Here is a 17,051-nt window from a genome sequence, read left to right as displayed (position 1 = left end):
CTTTTCCCTTTAAGAGAAAAAGAATTGAATTCTGTGGACTATTCAGAGGCTTTGTTCTGCAAATAGCATTTCTTATAAATATCCCCAAACCAATGTAGTTACATTTAAGTAAATATAGGGCGGTTGAGTCTACAAAAAATGTTGATTGGTGTGAAGCAAAAGCAAAATAATTTGGGTTTTGTTTTACAGTTTGAAATAGGCAGCTTTATTTCTGACTTCCCATAAATAGCTTACAATGATCAAAGCATGTCAAGAAGTTTTAAAATAATGTCAAATGCATTAATAAAATTAATGTCGTTGAGATTCATATGTATTTGTTTAATGCAAAAAAAAAAAATTATTCCACTGGTTTTTAATGTGCCTTTTATCATGAGTTATTTAATCTATGCTATGTATTGGAGCTAGAAATGAGAAAACTGCATGTGGAGTATGGATTTTAAATCATAAAAGCATTCATCAAAGCAAATAGCATAATTTTAATTAAAAGGAACTTTGAAATATTACAAGACCAGTTGATACCTCTTATGTCAGCCTGTCTGAAAATATTATGGAACTGGTACTCTGGTGAGGTTAAATTTGAATTTTCATTATAAGACTTTCTTATTAGTATTAAATAACTTGCCCTTTTCAAATGGTGACACATTGAAAGTTCAAGAAGGACTTACATTTTGCAGGATAGGGTATTTTAAACATGGTGAATTGTTTTTGCAGTGGATTTCTAGCTAACTTCTTTTTGATTAGACTCCAGAACTGTGTATTTTTTCCAATCAAAGTATTCATTATTCAGAAAAAAAGCTAGAAAACTGTTAATAATGAGCATATCTTTCTTTATGCAACTATTAATGTAATTTATACAAATATGTATCATATGTTAATATGATTGCTATATATAACATCAATATAATTATATATACTACATTAAAGTATATGTATTATATGCTATATATGTGCTTCACTTTAGTGTAAGGATTATATATCAGTAATTTTATACAGAATGCTTTGCAAGTGATAGTATTTAAGACCCCATGAAAACACAGAAATTCAGTTAAATGAAATTTTGCCTCTGTAGTGATACACCGAAAAAGAAAACTTCAAGGTGGAGCTTCGTTGTTGACCACTGTAGTCCATTGCAAAAAATACAGAGGCATACTCTCTGCCTTCTTACTTCCCTAAATGTCTTGCTCTTCTCTTGCTCTTCTCTTCTTGTTTCCTTGCAGGGGCACCAGTGGATTTAATTTCTGTTCGTACATTTTTTGTTTCTTATTTACAGATTTATATTCTTATTGATAGATTTAATACCTATTGATTTGGGATGCCCTGCAACTAGGAAAGATCCCAGGGAAAATTTGCTCAAAACCCTCACTTGTCGCTCCCAGCTGCTGAGGATGAATAATGAATGGTAGAACATGACTACAGATGTTTGTTTCAGGATGGAAGCAGTGATTCTAAAAGCAAGTTTTTTTCTAAAAGCAAGTTTTTTTTCTAAAAGCAAGGAATGTACTGTAGACTGTGAAAGTACCACACTTCTTAGTCGTCCATATTATCTAAATTTTGGTAAGAGTTTAGTAGTTAATGAGCAGGCACTGATTTTTATGTAATTTTTAGATCACTGAAAGGATAATTAAAATTATAAATAACTTAGCCTCCTGGTACATCAGGTATATAGACACATCATCAACCATAATTAAGAATTGTTTTTAGATTAAATAATTTTTACAAACAGTTATTTAATTTAGCAGGTTTGTCCTTTGGTTCAGTAAAGTCATCTGTCATTTCTCAGAGCTGTAGCTTGTGGAAAGGGCAGCTTTAACAACATTCAGTGAACTCTCAGATGCAGGGCTGAGCTTCTGTCAGCTTTTATATTGGATTCTTTGGCACAGGCTTGATTCATCAAAGCACTGAAGCTACAGTTAATATCCCCTTCAAGAGTTTCACAGCATTTGGAGCCCTAAATGCAGAGCGCATTTACCTAGATCGTAACTGATAAAATCTAGTTAGTACATTGTCTCAGCAACACTGAGCAGAGCACTAAGAGCTTTCGCGTTTTCCAGTTTTGAACTGTGTAGCCTATCCTCAGTTAGTGTATTTATAGAAATACCCTGCTAAATCAGAAGTGATGATGAGGATGTGCTGGAAAGGAAGAAAGGGCTTATCTGTTCTTCTTCAAAAGCACGCTTATACTTCGTCTGTTGCTGAGACAGCTCAGTTGCATTTAAAACTGAATCTCATGCATGATGAAGGGTAATTACTGATAAATGTCTTTAGCACTGATGGAAGAGGCTTCTTTTGAAATAAATGCAATCTAGTCAGAAGTCTGGTCCGCTATTTCAAAATCTTGTGAAAATCTTCATGAGTTTTTGTTGGGTTTGAAATACAAAGTTTTCTTTTGCTTCACTGATGTGCCATGTTCAGTTTTCCCTGAAGACTTATGATGTTGTGGGTGGGTTCAATGACCTGATGGATGACTGTGTTAGTTTACTAGTTCTTATATCAAGAAATTATGAAATAAATGTATTTCATTATTTAGGTGTTTTAAAACGTGCTTTTAAGAACACAGTTTTGAAATGTTATTCTAACTTATATGGACAGTTCATTGGGATCAATTCCATAGTGGACAATGGGCAAATACTATTTCCTGATGCATGGTGATTCAAATGTAAAACATTATCCAAAGACATTGTGATCAGTTATTTCTGCTAGAAAAGTTACTGTCTTATCTTTAATCTCATCTGAGTAGAACATTTTATACATACGACAAATTTTACTTTCCTAGCTGTATTTCTGTAACTGGTTATGGGAATGTGACAATCATATCATGTTTTCAATTTCTCCTTCAAATGGCCAGTTCCTTAGAGAAAGCATTGAAAAGGACAAGCGAGAAGGTAGTCTCAGTTTGTCATCGTTATTTCTTACTTGTTTGGAATACTCTGTTCTGACAGTTTAGCACATAGCAATAGTTGTTTTGCATCAGCATATAGCTGAGTATCACCCCCTCATTTAAAGTTTTACTTCTTCACTTTCTGTACTACTTCAGTTCAGTTCTGGATTGTGTGCCAGAAATATATTAAAGTTTTATTAGCAGTCATCATATGTGGTTCTGTCCTTCTCTGAATGAAAGTTATGTGAGGGTTCTAATTGTATCTCTCAATCTTATGTATGTTCATTGTGTTTACATGGGTGAGACTAATAGATATCTCTTAGATTCAACAGAAGGAGTTCTCAGTTTGAGGTTTCACTCTGATCTGCAGAGGCTGCATCTCAAGTTTGCTTAACACTGGGAAAACCTCTGACTGTTTTTCTTACTGGGGATCAATTCCATTATCACCAATCCTTCTTCCTGCCTCAAAATTTAAGGTTTTTTATTTCCAGTTGTCCTGAACCCACAACAAAGAGTGCACTTAACTAAAAGCACTGAGTATCTCAGTTTGTTTGACTCATTAGGGAGTATGGCGGGCTCTGAAGAACATATTTACTTGGCTTATAATAGTTGATTTTACTGCATAGAAATACCATATTATTAAATTCATGCTCATATTCTCCCAGGTAAACACCACTTGATTAGCTGGTATATATGTTGCTGTGTTCCATTAGCAGCTTTTCTCTGTGGAGTAACTAATGTGCATTTCTTCTCAGTACTTCCCTGAAAACTAGGAAAACACAAAACTTCCCCAAACCTAATTTATTTGAGATCTTTCTTAAGAAAATTTGTTTGAAATAAGCTAAAAGGATTAATACAAGTTCTGGGGAAGAGTGGAATAAAGAAAAGAGAGAGAGAATGGAAAGAATGGACTGACAGACAAAATGCTTAGAATTATTTGTGTTTTCCTGTTGGTGAGATCACTGACAGACAAAACTGGATTACGATGGTGGTTTACAGAGGTGGATTTAACATCATGTGAAAAAAATCACTCTGGCATGTCATTTTCTTGCCTCAGAGCATGGTGTGATTTTGAGCCATTTTCCTGAGTATGTTTTATTACGTCTTACTCTTTTAAAGCCTGGTTTCTAAAGCTGACTCATATTTCCCTCAAATACTGGCAAGGCTGGTAGGTAGTAGTGAGATTTTACTTGTCACAAAATTGGTCCAAAGTATATGCAGTCTTACACCCCACAATGACTTAGGGAATTTGTTTAGTTGTTTGATACTAAGGATCAGTATATTTTTTTGTGTCAGACTGTGAAGTCCAGAATCTCAAGAATTCTTTGTGGTGTACAAAAGTTGAATATTTGCTGAAGGAAGAACAGCATTGTTGTCAACCTCACTTTCCTCAGGCTTATGTCTTATCTCCCCTTTATTCCTTTCAGCCAGTTTGGCAAGTGGGTGCTGTGTCTGGGAACTGTGCTGGGAGCTGGTCAGCTGAGTTGTCCTCTGTGGATGCTCACTCTCCTGAGGAGCATTATAAGCCAATCTACCTCTTCCAGTAAACAGAAAGCAAAAAGTACTGTACTGGAAGTGAGACAACTCCCCTTATATAGAAAGACCATGAAACTAAGGTGAAAAACAGTGGATTCTTTGTGGTTTGTTTTGTTTTTGGTTTATGCAGAGATGCTTTTCTCTTTCCTCTGCAATAAAAATTATGGAAAAATGCTTCTAAAAGCAGCAGGGATAAAGAAGAACAAAGAGAAATGATCTAATAAAGCAGTGACTTCCCACAACCATTTGTGTGAAATTCTGTGAAAGGGCAAATCACAAGGAGTAATTCCTAATATGTGTTCCTGGAGCAGTAAATGCTGGGATATACGTGTTTTGTGTGTGATAATGGAATACACTGGAATAATTTCAAGAAGTACTAATAACTAAGCAATTAATAAACAAGAATTGCAATATAATTCACCAAATGTCTTTATGCAAAACTTCTTTCCCTCAGATAAACCAACAGCCACAAAAGAAAAATCTCCAGTTCAGTGTCAGGGCTGTAGTAGTTGGACTTTAAAATGAGGAGGAATCTCCCAAAAATCCTTCTATCAAAACACAAGAATAGAATCAGGGTACTGATGTGAGTTGTGATGTTTTGAATATTGCTTGGAGTTCTGAAAAGTTTCTTTGAAGAAAGGGTGTTGATCTGTGGAAACACCTTCCCAAGACCCAGAAGCTTAGCATACCACCTCCAGTCTCCAAACTCTCTAGATGAGTCTGAAGGTGCCTGCACAGTGCTTTGTTTAGACTTGCTGATTTCTGAAAAAGAGAGGCCTATTTTACTAGCTTCACCTAAATTTTCCTGCGTCACCAGACTGTAGAAAATGTACAGAAAAGAATGAGTAAGGAACATATAAAGTAAGTATCTAATTACATGGGGAAATGAAGTTACCAAGTGATATGGAAATGTAAAACTCCATTCTGGATCAACAAGACTCCTTGGTTACTGATTACTTAGTGATCTAGCTTTAAGTGTTCCTCTTAGAACATTTATAGAATCATAGAATGGTTTGGGTTGGAGGGGACCTTAAGGACCATCTAGTTCCAATCCCTCTGCTGTGGGGAGAGACATCTTCCACTAGACCATGTTGCTCAGAGCCTAACTTTGAACAAGTCAGGACTGCCTTTTCTGGGCTTGGCCACTTGTGTAGTCTGTAGTCTCATAAAAGAGTCCTGTTTCCGTTCAACACAGAGTACTTGTGACTTAACTGGATGTTTGTACCTTCCAATAAGGAAAATATTCCAGAGTCTCTTCTAAACATCTCACCTTCCTGTCCCAGTGGCCAGTTGGGGTTTTTTGTCGTACTCTTTAACAGCTTTTCTAGATTCATGTGGCACAGTGTAAGTGTCCAGTGAGATACTATGTATTATAAAGGCTGTAGGAGGTTTTTAATATGGTCTCAGACATGTTAGAAACCTTATGTGATACACTGCCATTAGAAGAGCCAAGGTGTGTCTTCCCCCTTACCATCTAAAGCTTAGACCTTCTTATGTCAAGATAACTCATTCTGGTGAGGTTTGAGAAAAAAAATTATGTATTTGGAAATCTAGACGTGGTAAGATTTTCTTTGTCTTTTATTGTGGGGACAATAAACAACAACAACAACATCAAACCCCAAAAAACCCAAAAAAAAAAACCAAAAAAATCCAAAACAAAGACCAAAAAATCGCCAGAGAGAAAACACTTCTTTTTTTAGGGAGATGAAAGCCCCTCTGATATTCTGTGCATTATAGGTCTTGCTTTTGTGTATTAAAGCAGAGATGGATTCTTATATATGCATAGAAAAATTAGCAAGGAGAAAAAAAATATTAGAAAAGACAAAAGCAAAGAGTTGAAATTCAAGTGGCCAATTTCAGACAAATGGAAGTAAGAAAGTGGAAGTACACCCACTCCTTGAAGAAAGATGTGTAAATTCTGCTAAGTAGGACATCTAGAAGAACTAAGAAGGGGCTGTGTACAAAAAGTATATATGCAAGCCTATATAAAGCAAGACTTCACAGAGAATCATTGGGTTTGGGAGAGCTGAGAGAATGAGAACCATCCAGGATGACACAGATACTGTGAAGAGAGTATTTGTTCAGTTTTCACCTGGCTGAATGCTAGGGTCCCAAGTGTCTAAAAGAAATGCAGGTATTTCTAGAAAGTACTTTAAAATAAGCTGGTATGTTCACAGGCAGTGCTTCATTCAGAAGAGCTGGAGGGATTCAAAGGTGAAGGCTGATATTAAGAGTGTTTATTGAAATTTTGAAGTCTTGGATAGGGCATGTAGCAAGCATTGTCTTCCAAAGTGATGCACTCAGGTATGCTGAGAATAAATGGCATTCATCTTACCCAGAAGTATTGGATATTTCCTAGACAAAGTTATTAAAGTAACTGGATCACTGATCAGTCTGTCAGTTTGTGTATTATAGAAGAAATAAGCCTGAACTATAGCAAGCCGAATGATCTTGTGTTTTGAGTAGATCTTGTTGAACTAATCTTGTTCTTCAGCATGTGATAGTGGGAACAGTTTATAGGAATATGCTTCTGGAATGTTGTTCTTATGAGTTACTCTAGAAATCTTAACTCTTTTAATACATTCAAAGAAAAAATCTGTATAAAGTGAACTGGGATTGAGTTTTGCTTGGTATAGACTGTTAATAAACTCCCAGTGAGCATCATGAACATCAGTTTTGAGAATCATGCCTGATTTCCTGTCTTTTCAGAATTGAATGGAATTGGAATCTTTCTAGAAACAAACAAACAAAAAAGTGTAGGCATTATGTACTGCAAAGAATACTCTATGCGTAAAATCATGACATGATGGGAAATTACCAGTGAGAGATGAACTTTGTTCAGAAGTAACAAAACTTTAAATTAGAAACATGAGTGATTTTTTTCTAAAATATGCTGTTTTCCTTTCACATTATGTGTCTTTTTGAAAGGTATTGGGGGTACGATTAAGGCACTTTATCTAAATACCCTATGTTTTTCTGGTAAAACACACTGATCTGTGGCTTCTACTGGGAAAACATGAAGGGAATTTTTTATCACAGTGATATGATATGTTTTAGTTCTTAATTGAAACTTATGCTTTAAATATATTTTAAGAAAATGAAAAAGTTTTTTTTTTTTTTTTTTTTTACTCTATAGGCTTGCTGATGCATGGGAAAATGATATGGGAGTTCATCCTTTAAAGTTTCCATCAGAAACATGTTTGGAACTATTGTTGATACTGGGTTTGAGTACCACATCTCTGCCGCCTTCACTTCGATGCATGAACTCTTTTCAGGTAAGGAGCAGCTTCTGTTTCAATGTAAAGGTGTTACTTTTGGAATAAGAGAGATCTCTGGGGGCTATAGACCCTTTCAGAGGGTTTGTGTTCTGCAATTATGTGACTCTCCATTATTATTAAGATGTAGACCAAGGTGGAAAATGCCACTGGATTTTTACAGTTCATTACAGTTTAAAGTGATGAAATTTAAAGAAATTTCATCAAACTTAAGCTGCAGTAGCTAGAATCATTATAAAAAATCTTATAGACTTAAAAAAAATCCTCAGCAAAAAAATAAAAATTTCCAGTTGTAAAAACATTCTTCTGTATGTTACTTTGGAAGTTCTCAGCACTCATAGAAATTTTCTAAAGGAAACATTGTTACAGGCATGTTAAATTGTGATCTTTATTTCTTTTGTAATGTGGTTGGAGAGTATGATTTTTAAAAATGCAATAGAGACAGCTGAATTCATGGTGTCGTGACAAAACAACTCAGGCTTTTTTTGATGCTTCTGTCTTCCCCTGTAGTTACATAGTCTGTCAGTTGAGTATTGATGCAAATCTAAAGTAACCAGCTGTTGAGCAGGAAGTGTACTGAGTCTGTGTTTGTTCTGGCAGCTATAAAAGAATCATCATCTTAATGGGATTGAGTGTCCTTAACAGTTTCTAACATGAAATCAGGTAGCTTCTATTTGTCCATATTTCCTGTTTGTACTTGAGGCACATCTAATTAGTGTTCCTGAGTTATGTTTACTGAAAAATAGGCTTTCTGTAGATTTTGAAGGGGGAAAAAAAAAAAAAAAAAAAAGGTTGTTAAGCAAAATCAAGTAATTGGCTTTAATAGACTTACACTGATGCACAGCTGCTGAAAACTCCTGTTTTAGGAAATAGGTAACTGCACTGTTTCTTGCTTTGCATCTTGTATGCTTGGAAATGGAATCTGTATGTGGTGATCACTTGGATACAGCAGCAGCCACTGATCATTTCAATGTTGTTTTAATACCCAAGGTCAGAATTGTTACTGGGTTGTATATTCAGAGGCCGTAAAATTGAAGAATCTCCTGGATCCTGATAGATTGCAATAATTATGAATTTCAAGGATTGGGTGGCAGTAGTGATCCATGCTGTTGAGTGGTCTGTGTTTCCTATTAAGAGGGAAACTTTTGGTTGTCTAATCCAAGAGGATGTTTTCTTTGTCTCTTGCGTTACCAGTAATCTGTGTTAAAGTCTTCCCTGCTTTACCCATGACAGGTTAAATAGGAGTCTCTTCCTGTATGCCAAGGCTGTATGTCCTGTATTGTTTCTGTGCATGCTCAGTCCCACATTGTGTATTCAGGATTCCCTTCGATTTGTGTATGGGATAGAGGTAGGAAATGACAGATGTCTGTCAAGCGGTGTTTTTACCTCAGAGTACACAAAACATCAGACTTTTCCTTTTTGCCTTGGCTGACTTTGCATGATTGTTCTTGATTGCTCCTGGCTAATTGTAGCTTTGTGAAGCTGTCTCTGTAAAGAAAGCATTGCTCTAGAGGCACATGGTGCAGGTCCTGGAAGCATAGGATTATGTCAGCCATGGGGTGGGACATCTCCATGCATCCCCTGGAGACCCTCTGACCATGGCCTTTCAACCTCTGTGGAACAGATGAAAGCAAACAGTAATGAGCTAAGCTCATTTACTGAGTACTGGCCTGCACAGATCGTGGTTTTCCTGCCTGCGTGCCAAAGTTGGCAGTGTGACAATGTCCTGTCTTTCACAGCAACACACTCTGCAGTTTTTGAAAAGCCCAGCTTCAGAAACCTGCTCTGCTAAGATAATGTTCTATTTTGCCAAGTGGGAGGAAAGGAAAATGGCTTTTTTGATAAAATTCTGTGACTCCAACTGTCACTCTCCTTGGCAGACAGTCAATATCACCAAGTGTTTGTCCTAGAGGGCAAACACTGTCCAGTAAAATATTGTTTTATTTATTTTTTATCCTTATAAACCTTGTTTGGATCTCAGTGAGTGAATCCATGATGCAGAAACAAAGTTTGCCCAAGCTTTTCCCTGATGCTTTATAATGTCTGCCAGCCTTATAGTTTGTTTTTCTTTACTGGCTTGCTTCTTCATGTTAAGTGACTACTAGAATTACAGATCCTAGTTTTTCTGTATTTTTCTTGGGAAAAGTTGGCAAGATCTGAAGAGAGCCTGAATAGTGACACTAAATTGTGCTGTTGCCTGGGCATAAGATCATGCTGCATCCAAAATAGTGAAGATTGTGAGCCAAAAAGTGAGTAATAAAAGGACATTAATTGAAAACTGATATTTCATGCATCTTAATGGAGTAATGGCAAAATGACAGAACTAGTTATGCTTTATTTTGTGGTAGACCTTAATCTGGCAGTTATCTAGAAAAAATTAAAACATTTTAATTCTATATTACAATCAAACTTGTATTTGAACTGGAAATAATTGCAGAGTTCCCTGTTATCTACACAGTGGAACAGTGGCAGTCTTGTTCAACAGGGTTGCCAGGCTCTTGCAACTGAATGCTGGAGGAATTAGAAGCAAAAAAATGACCCCAGAAAGTGCCAGAGTTTTCTCCTTTCATATCTGTGTGTTTCCACTGTTGGATGTGTGGTGAGGAGTTAAATGGACCACTGCTTTCTACTGGTGCTTTTCTTTATGTTTTCATACAGTATTTGGAAATGTATCTAACAGGCAGCTCTAGTGTAATGATCTAAAAGTTACAGTTTAACTCCTAATACCCTGTCAGGATGGCTTTTAAAAATTCAATTTTTTTATTAGGTAGCCAAAAATGATCTCACTGACACCCATGTTTTTTGAGAATGGATTTACCCTCTCTTTCAATTATATTACAGTACTGCAGTGTTGACAAGCCAAAATGTTAGTTGGTATGCATCTGCATTGGGTGATGTTTAGGCTGTAAAAAGTATACAAAGGAAATCTGCTTAGTTGCTAATAATCTGTAATAAACTCTGTTCTGCCTTATGCTTTAGAGGTACTCTCTGGGACTAGCTTAGCAGACTCTGTATCAGTGCTGAGACATAAATTACATTTTATTTTCCATTGGTGTGCTACTGCTTAGTAACAATATTTGAAATCACTTTTCAATTCTGTTTTGACCCCGTAAAGATCTTTCAGTGTGATTTATGTTGCTAGAGGGGCCTGGAAGAGAAGAACAGCAGCAGACTGTGCTACATAGCTCTGCTGAGTTTAAGATGCTCACTACAGACAGCTTATAAGTTTCCCAGGCTGTTGAGCCTAGATACTAGGTTGTCTTTGGCTCACCTCTCATTTCACCTGAACAATTGCAGTGACTTTTTTTTTTTTTGTGGACTGTAGAGAGTTAAATCTTGGGAAGCTTTAGCCTGTAAACTCTCAAGGACCAAAGTGGATAGACTGTTTCTTGCTGGTTGATGGAAGCTCCCAGGTTTACTGGAGACCAAGGTTTTTCAGCCCTGACTTGTACTTTCCCAGGCTTGTAATTCCTCACCCATACTAAGGATGTCTCAGACCGAGGTAATAGGATTGACTGAGGCACTTGATACTTACCCTGGAGCAGTGAGAAAAGCAGTAAGAAGGGAGAGAGGAGTTTACTACTAGAAAAGATTAATTTTTTTCGTTTACTTTTGCTCTGAGCATCTTTTTGCTGCCTTCTCTTCAGCTCCATTACACTGCACGGAAAGCTGTGTTACCTTATTACACACTCAATCTATATGGCTGTCCACCCACCTGAGCTGTCAGCTCTTTGCTTTAGGAATGGTTGGGCTATACTTTGTGTATTATTCTTAATACTTGCAAACACTTGTAGCTAGCACCCACTTCCCATGTACTTTATCACAGAACTGCTCAGTTGCTACTTCTCAGCACAGTCTCAGAAGCTGTGTTGGTATTTCAGAGCCTACAGCACAAAACAGTTAACACAGGGAGATGCTTTAAAGTGACAAGTAATCTCTGCTGTGTTTTTCTAACCTTATCTCGTCTTTCTCTGGATTCAAGCACAGGGAACAGAAGATGTCCTGGATATTGAACTCTTATGATGATGTATGGGGCTGTTGAGCACATTTTCTCTCACTGCTGTTTTTATGGGAAACCAGGCATTTTACTTCCCCTATCAAGGCACTATTCATGAGGCCACAGACTATAAACAACAGTTTTCTGAGTAAAACTGATTATGGTTTTATTTTTACTTTAACAGTTGCATGAAATTGAAGGAGGATTGTGATTAAGAACTGCTGAGCTGTTTCAAAATTTTGTTTCAAATAGCTCGTAATAGTGCCCCTTGTAGCTGTCAGCACACCGTCTGCTTTGGTTAAGAGAAGTGAAGCCACTGTTTAAGAAAAAAATTTAAAAATGTTCATTCTACCATTGCAGTCAGAATCCCTAGTGGTGTCTATGAAGGTAAAAAAATCATTTGCAGCTATTTTGTTTTCAAAAAAGAAGGAAAACCCAAGGTTTGTCATAGAACAGCCTGTCAAGTTCTCTGTCATTTAGTCTCTTAATACAGTGCAGGTAACTTGCTAAAGGCAACGGGTTTAGAAATACAGAATATGAATTTCTCAGAAAATATACGAATGAATAAATGCAGTATTCATTATAGTTTAGTAGCTCTAGTAGACAAGTATCAAAAGGGTAATGGAAAACAAAATATAAAATTACTGCTGTCTCTTAGGTCTATGCTTGGTCCAAACTAAAGTGTCCCTTGATATTTGGTGTTTTTTAATATTGATATTTATTTTTATGTGTCTCTATATGTATGAAAAGCAATTTCAAAATAATTTATTGCAAGAAGTTAGCAGAAAATAAGATTTACCTGTGTCTTCTGACAATCCTTTTTGAAGCTAACAGCTGAGTAAAATATACAAAAAAATCTGTTCAGTTTTTCCATCTGTTCTGGGCATTTGGAGCTAGAGAAGATGCACGTATTCTTTTAAGCTGTATTTCACTCTTTTGGAGCACTGTCAAACAGCAGCAAAGACAGGACAAAGATACAAGAAAAGAAAAGAAAATATAGAGTGAAAGAATGGCTTTCAAAATACTGCTTTTTATTAAACTATCCCAGAAAGGAAAAATCAATAAGTGAATTTATGTTGTAAAATGGCTTATTATCCTTTAAAACATTTTTTAAAATCACAGGCTATTACTTGCCTAGTGAAGATCTCTCACAAAATAATTATAGGTCAGAATATGTATATTCTGTAGTATTTCACAGACAAAGGATGAGTTCCTGGTTATGGTACAAATTTTAAAAAATGTTTCTCTCAAGCTTGCAACTGCCTATGTCTCTAAGACTTTTGCATGAACATTGACAATATTATGAAACAGCCACTGCAAATACATTACAATCTCTGTTTAAATACAGTCATTCTTGTTTTCCTTAGCAAATTGATTCTATATAGTGTAAACTACAGTGAGCAAACCCAGAGTATTTAGTGCCAGCATCTTTTGGCTACTCAGATTTTACCCAAAATAAAGATGTTTTGATTTTGCAGTTTGTGTGAAAGTGCATGCTATGTGCTTTTTGTAGTTTCAACTAATTTAGATAGGCTTCCAGGGTGACACAGAATGGATTTTTGTTTTTCTGTTTTATTTGTGATTATTATGTGTAAGTTTTAAAGTTTAATTTCAAACTATTTATTTTAAACAGGAAAGAAGTACCCGAACCTTATGTACAAAACCAGACGTAGTTTTGTAAAATATACATACAAATATTTCAGTGGCTTTTAAATAAAAGTACTTATAATTTGTGTATTTGGGAGTTTTTAAATGTTTTTTGCATTGAATAAGAGCCATAATAAATCTATTGAAACACTCCAGAAAAATTAGGAAATAATTGTAAAACTTTATGAACAAATTAAAATATAAAATTATGAACAAATGGTGCCAAGAGCAAATGATATTAAGAGAGTTAGTGTTTTGATGAGAAACCTGAATATTTCTTTGCAGACTTATAGAGATTTCTGTGTTCAATTAAGAAATTATTATTTTGCTGCAGATTAATTGTTCCATATTCAGTTAATTTATATTATGTCTCTCAGGTTATCTTGGTGTTCACTGTAATCTATCTTTTAAAAGTATCTCTGGAGCATTCAATTGTGTATGTCTTGGACACTGAGACTATCCCTTTCCTTTGTTGTTAACCTCAGTCTCAGAGGGAACAATTTTTTTAATTGAACTATAATTAGTATTTTTACATCCTTGTTAAATCTGTACCAAAAATGTTTCATAATGATTCTGCATACACTTTATTAAAGCATAATGTCTCTTGGCTGAGAACTGTTCAGCTCTGTATATGCAGGAGCTTATTGAACAATGTCCGTATGTCCTTTTGTGACCCTATATCTGCAGCACAGGCTCACATTTCTAGGCTATGGTTTTGTGATATCTGTGGCTGCTTTGGACATGCTGATGGGAAGGTATTATTTCCCTTATCTAATATATGGCATGGCAACATTTCCTCTAATGGGAAGGAGCTGCCCATTTATGTTGGCCTGAAACAGAATGAAATCAATCACGTGCAAACCTAAACTGAAGCTATGAATGGGAAAAGTGCAAGCCGAGCTTAATTGTGGAAGCACAAAATTTTGTGATCGTTTCATTGCTCAATGGTGGAAAATCAGAACCTTGACAGCAGTGGCCCTAAACTGAGATTCAAAATTTGTCATCAGTTTCTTGGAAAAGGGTAAATGGTTCTTTTCTTCCCAAGGCAGTTCTCAAGTAAAGAGGAAATCAGAGAAAGTGAACCTGCACTTATCATAAACAGAAGTAGATTAAAAAAACCCCATGAGCTCCAAGTAAGAAGCAGTGAACATGTAGTATGCAGGCAAGTGCCTACTCTGGAAGTATGGTCTCCTGCTGCTTGAGAGGGAAGATCTTCTGGAAGAACAACTTATTTTTGTGCAATTTCTTTTGCCTAGAATATGGCAAAAGCCACCTGTTACATAAGCATCTGGTAATACAATTCAAAGCAGTTTTCTTAGAAAAGATGTTCAGATATGTCATCGTGGGGGTTTGACCTTGGTTGCCCACAAAAACTACTTTATCACTTTTCTCTTCAGCTAGACGGGGGAGGGAAAGTACAATGAACAGCTCATGGGTCAATGAAAGGGCAGGAGTAAATGACTCATGAGCTACTGTCATAGGCAAAACAGATTTGGCTTGGGGAAATTAATTGAATTTGCTAACAATCAAATCAGAGTAGGATAATGAGAAGTAAAACCAAATCCTGAAAATATTTACCCCAAAGTCCTCCCTTTTCAGCTTGAACTATATTCTCAGTTCTTTGACAGCTCCTCCTAGCGGTTCAAGGATAGGGAGAACGGGGACTGTGGTCAGTTCACCACACAGTGTCTCTGCTGCTCCTTCCTTCTCAGGCAAAGGACTCTCACACATTTCCTCTGATCCAGTGTGGGTTCCGTCCAATGGGAGACAATTCTTCATGACCTTCTCCAACATGGGCCCTTCCCACAGGCTGCAGTTCTTCATTAATTGCTCCAGTGTAGGTCTCTTCCATGGGGTGCAGTCCTTCAGGAACAGGCTGCTCCATGGGGTGAGAAGCCCTGGCAACAAACCTGCTCCAGTGTGGGCTCCTCTATCCATGAGTCCATCCAGGAGCCTGCTCCAGTGCAGGCTGCCCACAGGGTCACAGCATCCTTCAAGCATCCATCCACCTGTACAGGTTCCTCCACGGGCTGCAGGGGAATCTCTGCTCCAGTACCTGGAACACCTCCTCTCCTCCTTCTTCACGGACCTGAATATCTATAGAGCTGTTCCTCCCACAAATGCTCACTCCTCTCTCCCAGATTGTTGAACAGGTTTTCTTCCCCCTTAAGTCTGTTATCCCAGAGGCACAACCACCACTCATGAGTTTGGCCTTGACCAGCTGTGGTCCATCTGGAGGCAGCTGGCACTGGCTGTATCAGACATGGGGGAAGTTCTGGCAGTTTCTCACAGAAGCCAGCCCTGCAGCCTTCTGCTACCAAAACCTTGCCATGCACAATGAATAGTCATTTACCATTTGGATGTGTGTACAATCAATTGCAGGGATCCGGATTAGATGGTCTGGTATAACTTGTGAATAAACTGCTTGAAAGGGGTGAAGACAGAACTAATTAGGAATGAAAATGCACGATTTGTGCCACTCTTTTTTTTTTTTTCTTTCCAGTTTTCTTCTGTTGTGAGCTTTCTGATTTTCCCAAGTGATTCTGAAATCTAAAAGTGTAGTTGTTGAATCCTAATGATCGAGTAGTTGCGTAGGTCTTTTACTGTTAAACAGAAACTGAGAGTTTGTCTTTATCAATAGGCACCACACTGTGGAAAAGACAAATACTTGTGTTTTATGTACCTGAATATATACATAAAGGAGTCTTATGAGAGATCTAATATACTGCTAGAACATCCATTCCTGCTTATTAATTGAGGCTGTTTGTGACTAAGTCTGGGTTTGATCCACACTCTGCAGAAAAGTGGCTATAATTAATTTGAGCCAGACTGCTCCTTGAAGGTGTTTTTTAAATCAGAAGGTTTAATAAATACAAAATAACAAAATAACCAAAAATTACAGAAAACAAATAGTAAGCTGGGCACAGATGCCTGAGAAACCTCAGACATCTTGCTACAACACCTGGAAAAAGCCTGGAGTTTCTTTGTTCTCTCTCTTTAGCACTTAACAGCTTAGGTGGGCTTTTTGCCCTTGGCCCAATGAGATGAACAGACTTTGAGTTACATTCTCAGAGCCCAGTCCATTCCCCTCTGCTGGCATTGAGCCAATCCCAGTGAGAAAGGTACCGAAGTTTCTAGGTAAACTTCCTAAAATATCAGAGGTAAACTGAAACTTTTTCCCTATTTGGAAGCACCTGCTGGGGGTGTGGGGTGCATTACCACAACTGAGAAACAAGCTCTGCTCAAAAGACACCTGTGCACAACGTGGTTTGTATAAGGCTGCTTCCCTCCAAAATCTTGGCATCTTTAAGATAATATTAGCTCTACCCAGATTGCAATTAATACCTTGATTTATGTGAGGTACAAGTGTCAATATTGTAGCTAAAAATGCACCAAAATTACATTATCAGCTAGAAAGAGCTCTTTTGTTTTAAAAATAATACTGATTCATTGGATAACAATGATTTTATAATGGAGATTTGCCTTAGAAGTTCATGTTGTTATGCTGTGTGTTTTGTGAATGTGTGTAGAAAGCTCTGTAGAAAAAAAAAGATGTATTAATAAGGATGATTCTTAGTAGGTTTAAAAGTGTTTTAAAAACAGATGGATAAAACTCTCTTAGATTTCAGCTACAGGCTATATATGCTTCATAGATATATATAATCTGTTATCACAGATTACAAGATTTTGAGGAATCCTGAGGGAAGTTGTCAGTAAA

General features: G+C 36.8%; 1 protein-coding gene across 3 annotated transcripts in view; it reads left to right on the top strand.

Annotated features, from left to right (window-relative positions):
- UBE3D (ubiquitin protein ligase E3D) overlaps positions 1-17,051 on the top strand; it is an 80,097-nt gene that overhangs the window by 38,747 nt on the left and 24,299 nt on the right. The window contains exons 9-10 of one of the 3 annotated variants that reach the window (XM_066315079.1): positions 7,551-7,689; positions 13,320-13,423. In XM_066315079.1, coding sequence (XP_066171176.1) covers positions 7,551-7,689; positions 13,320-13,367 — 187 coding nt within the window. In that variant the 3' untranslated portion in view covers positions 13,368-13,423. Of the gene's footprint in view, positions 1-7,550; positions 7,690-11,671; positions 11,929-13,319; positions 13,424-17,051 lie in introns of those variants that run through there. The other 2 variants (XM_066315078.1, XM_066315080.1) reach the window with 2 other exon arrangements.

This window comes from Sylvia atricapilla, chromosome 3 (assembly GCF_009819655.1).
Source record: "Sylvia atricapilla isolate bSylAtr1 chromosome 3, bSylAtr1.pri, whole genome shotgun sequence".
Lineage (NCBI taxonomy): Eukaryota > Metazoa > Chordata > Aves > Passeriformes > Sylviidae > Sylvia > Sylvia atricapilla.
The sequence above is the reverse complement of the archived record's forward strand: the minus strand, read 5'-3'. Positions and strand labels throughout refer to the sequence as shown.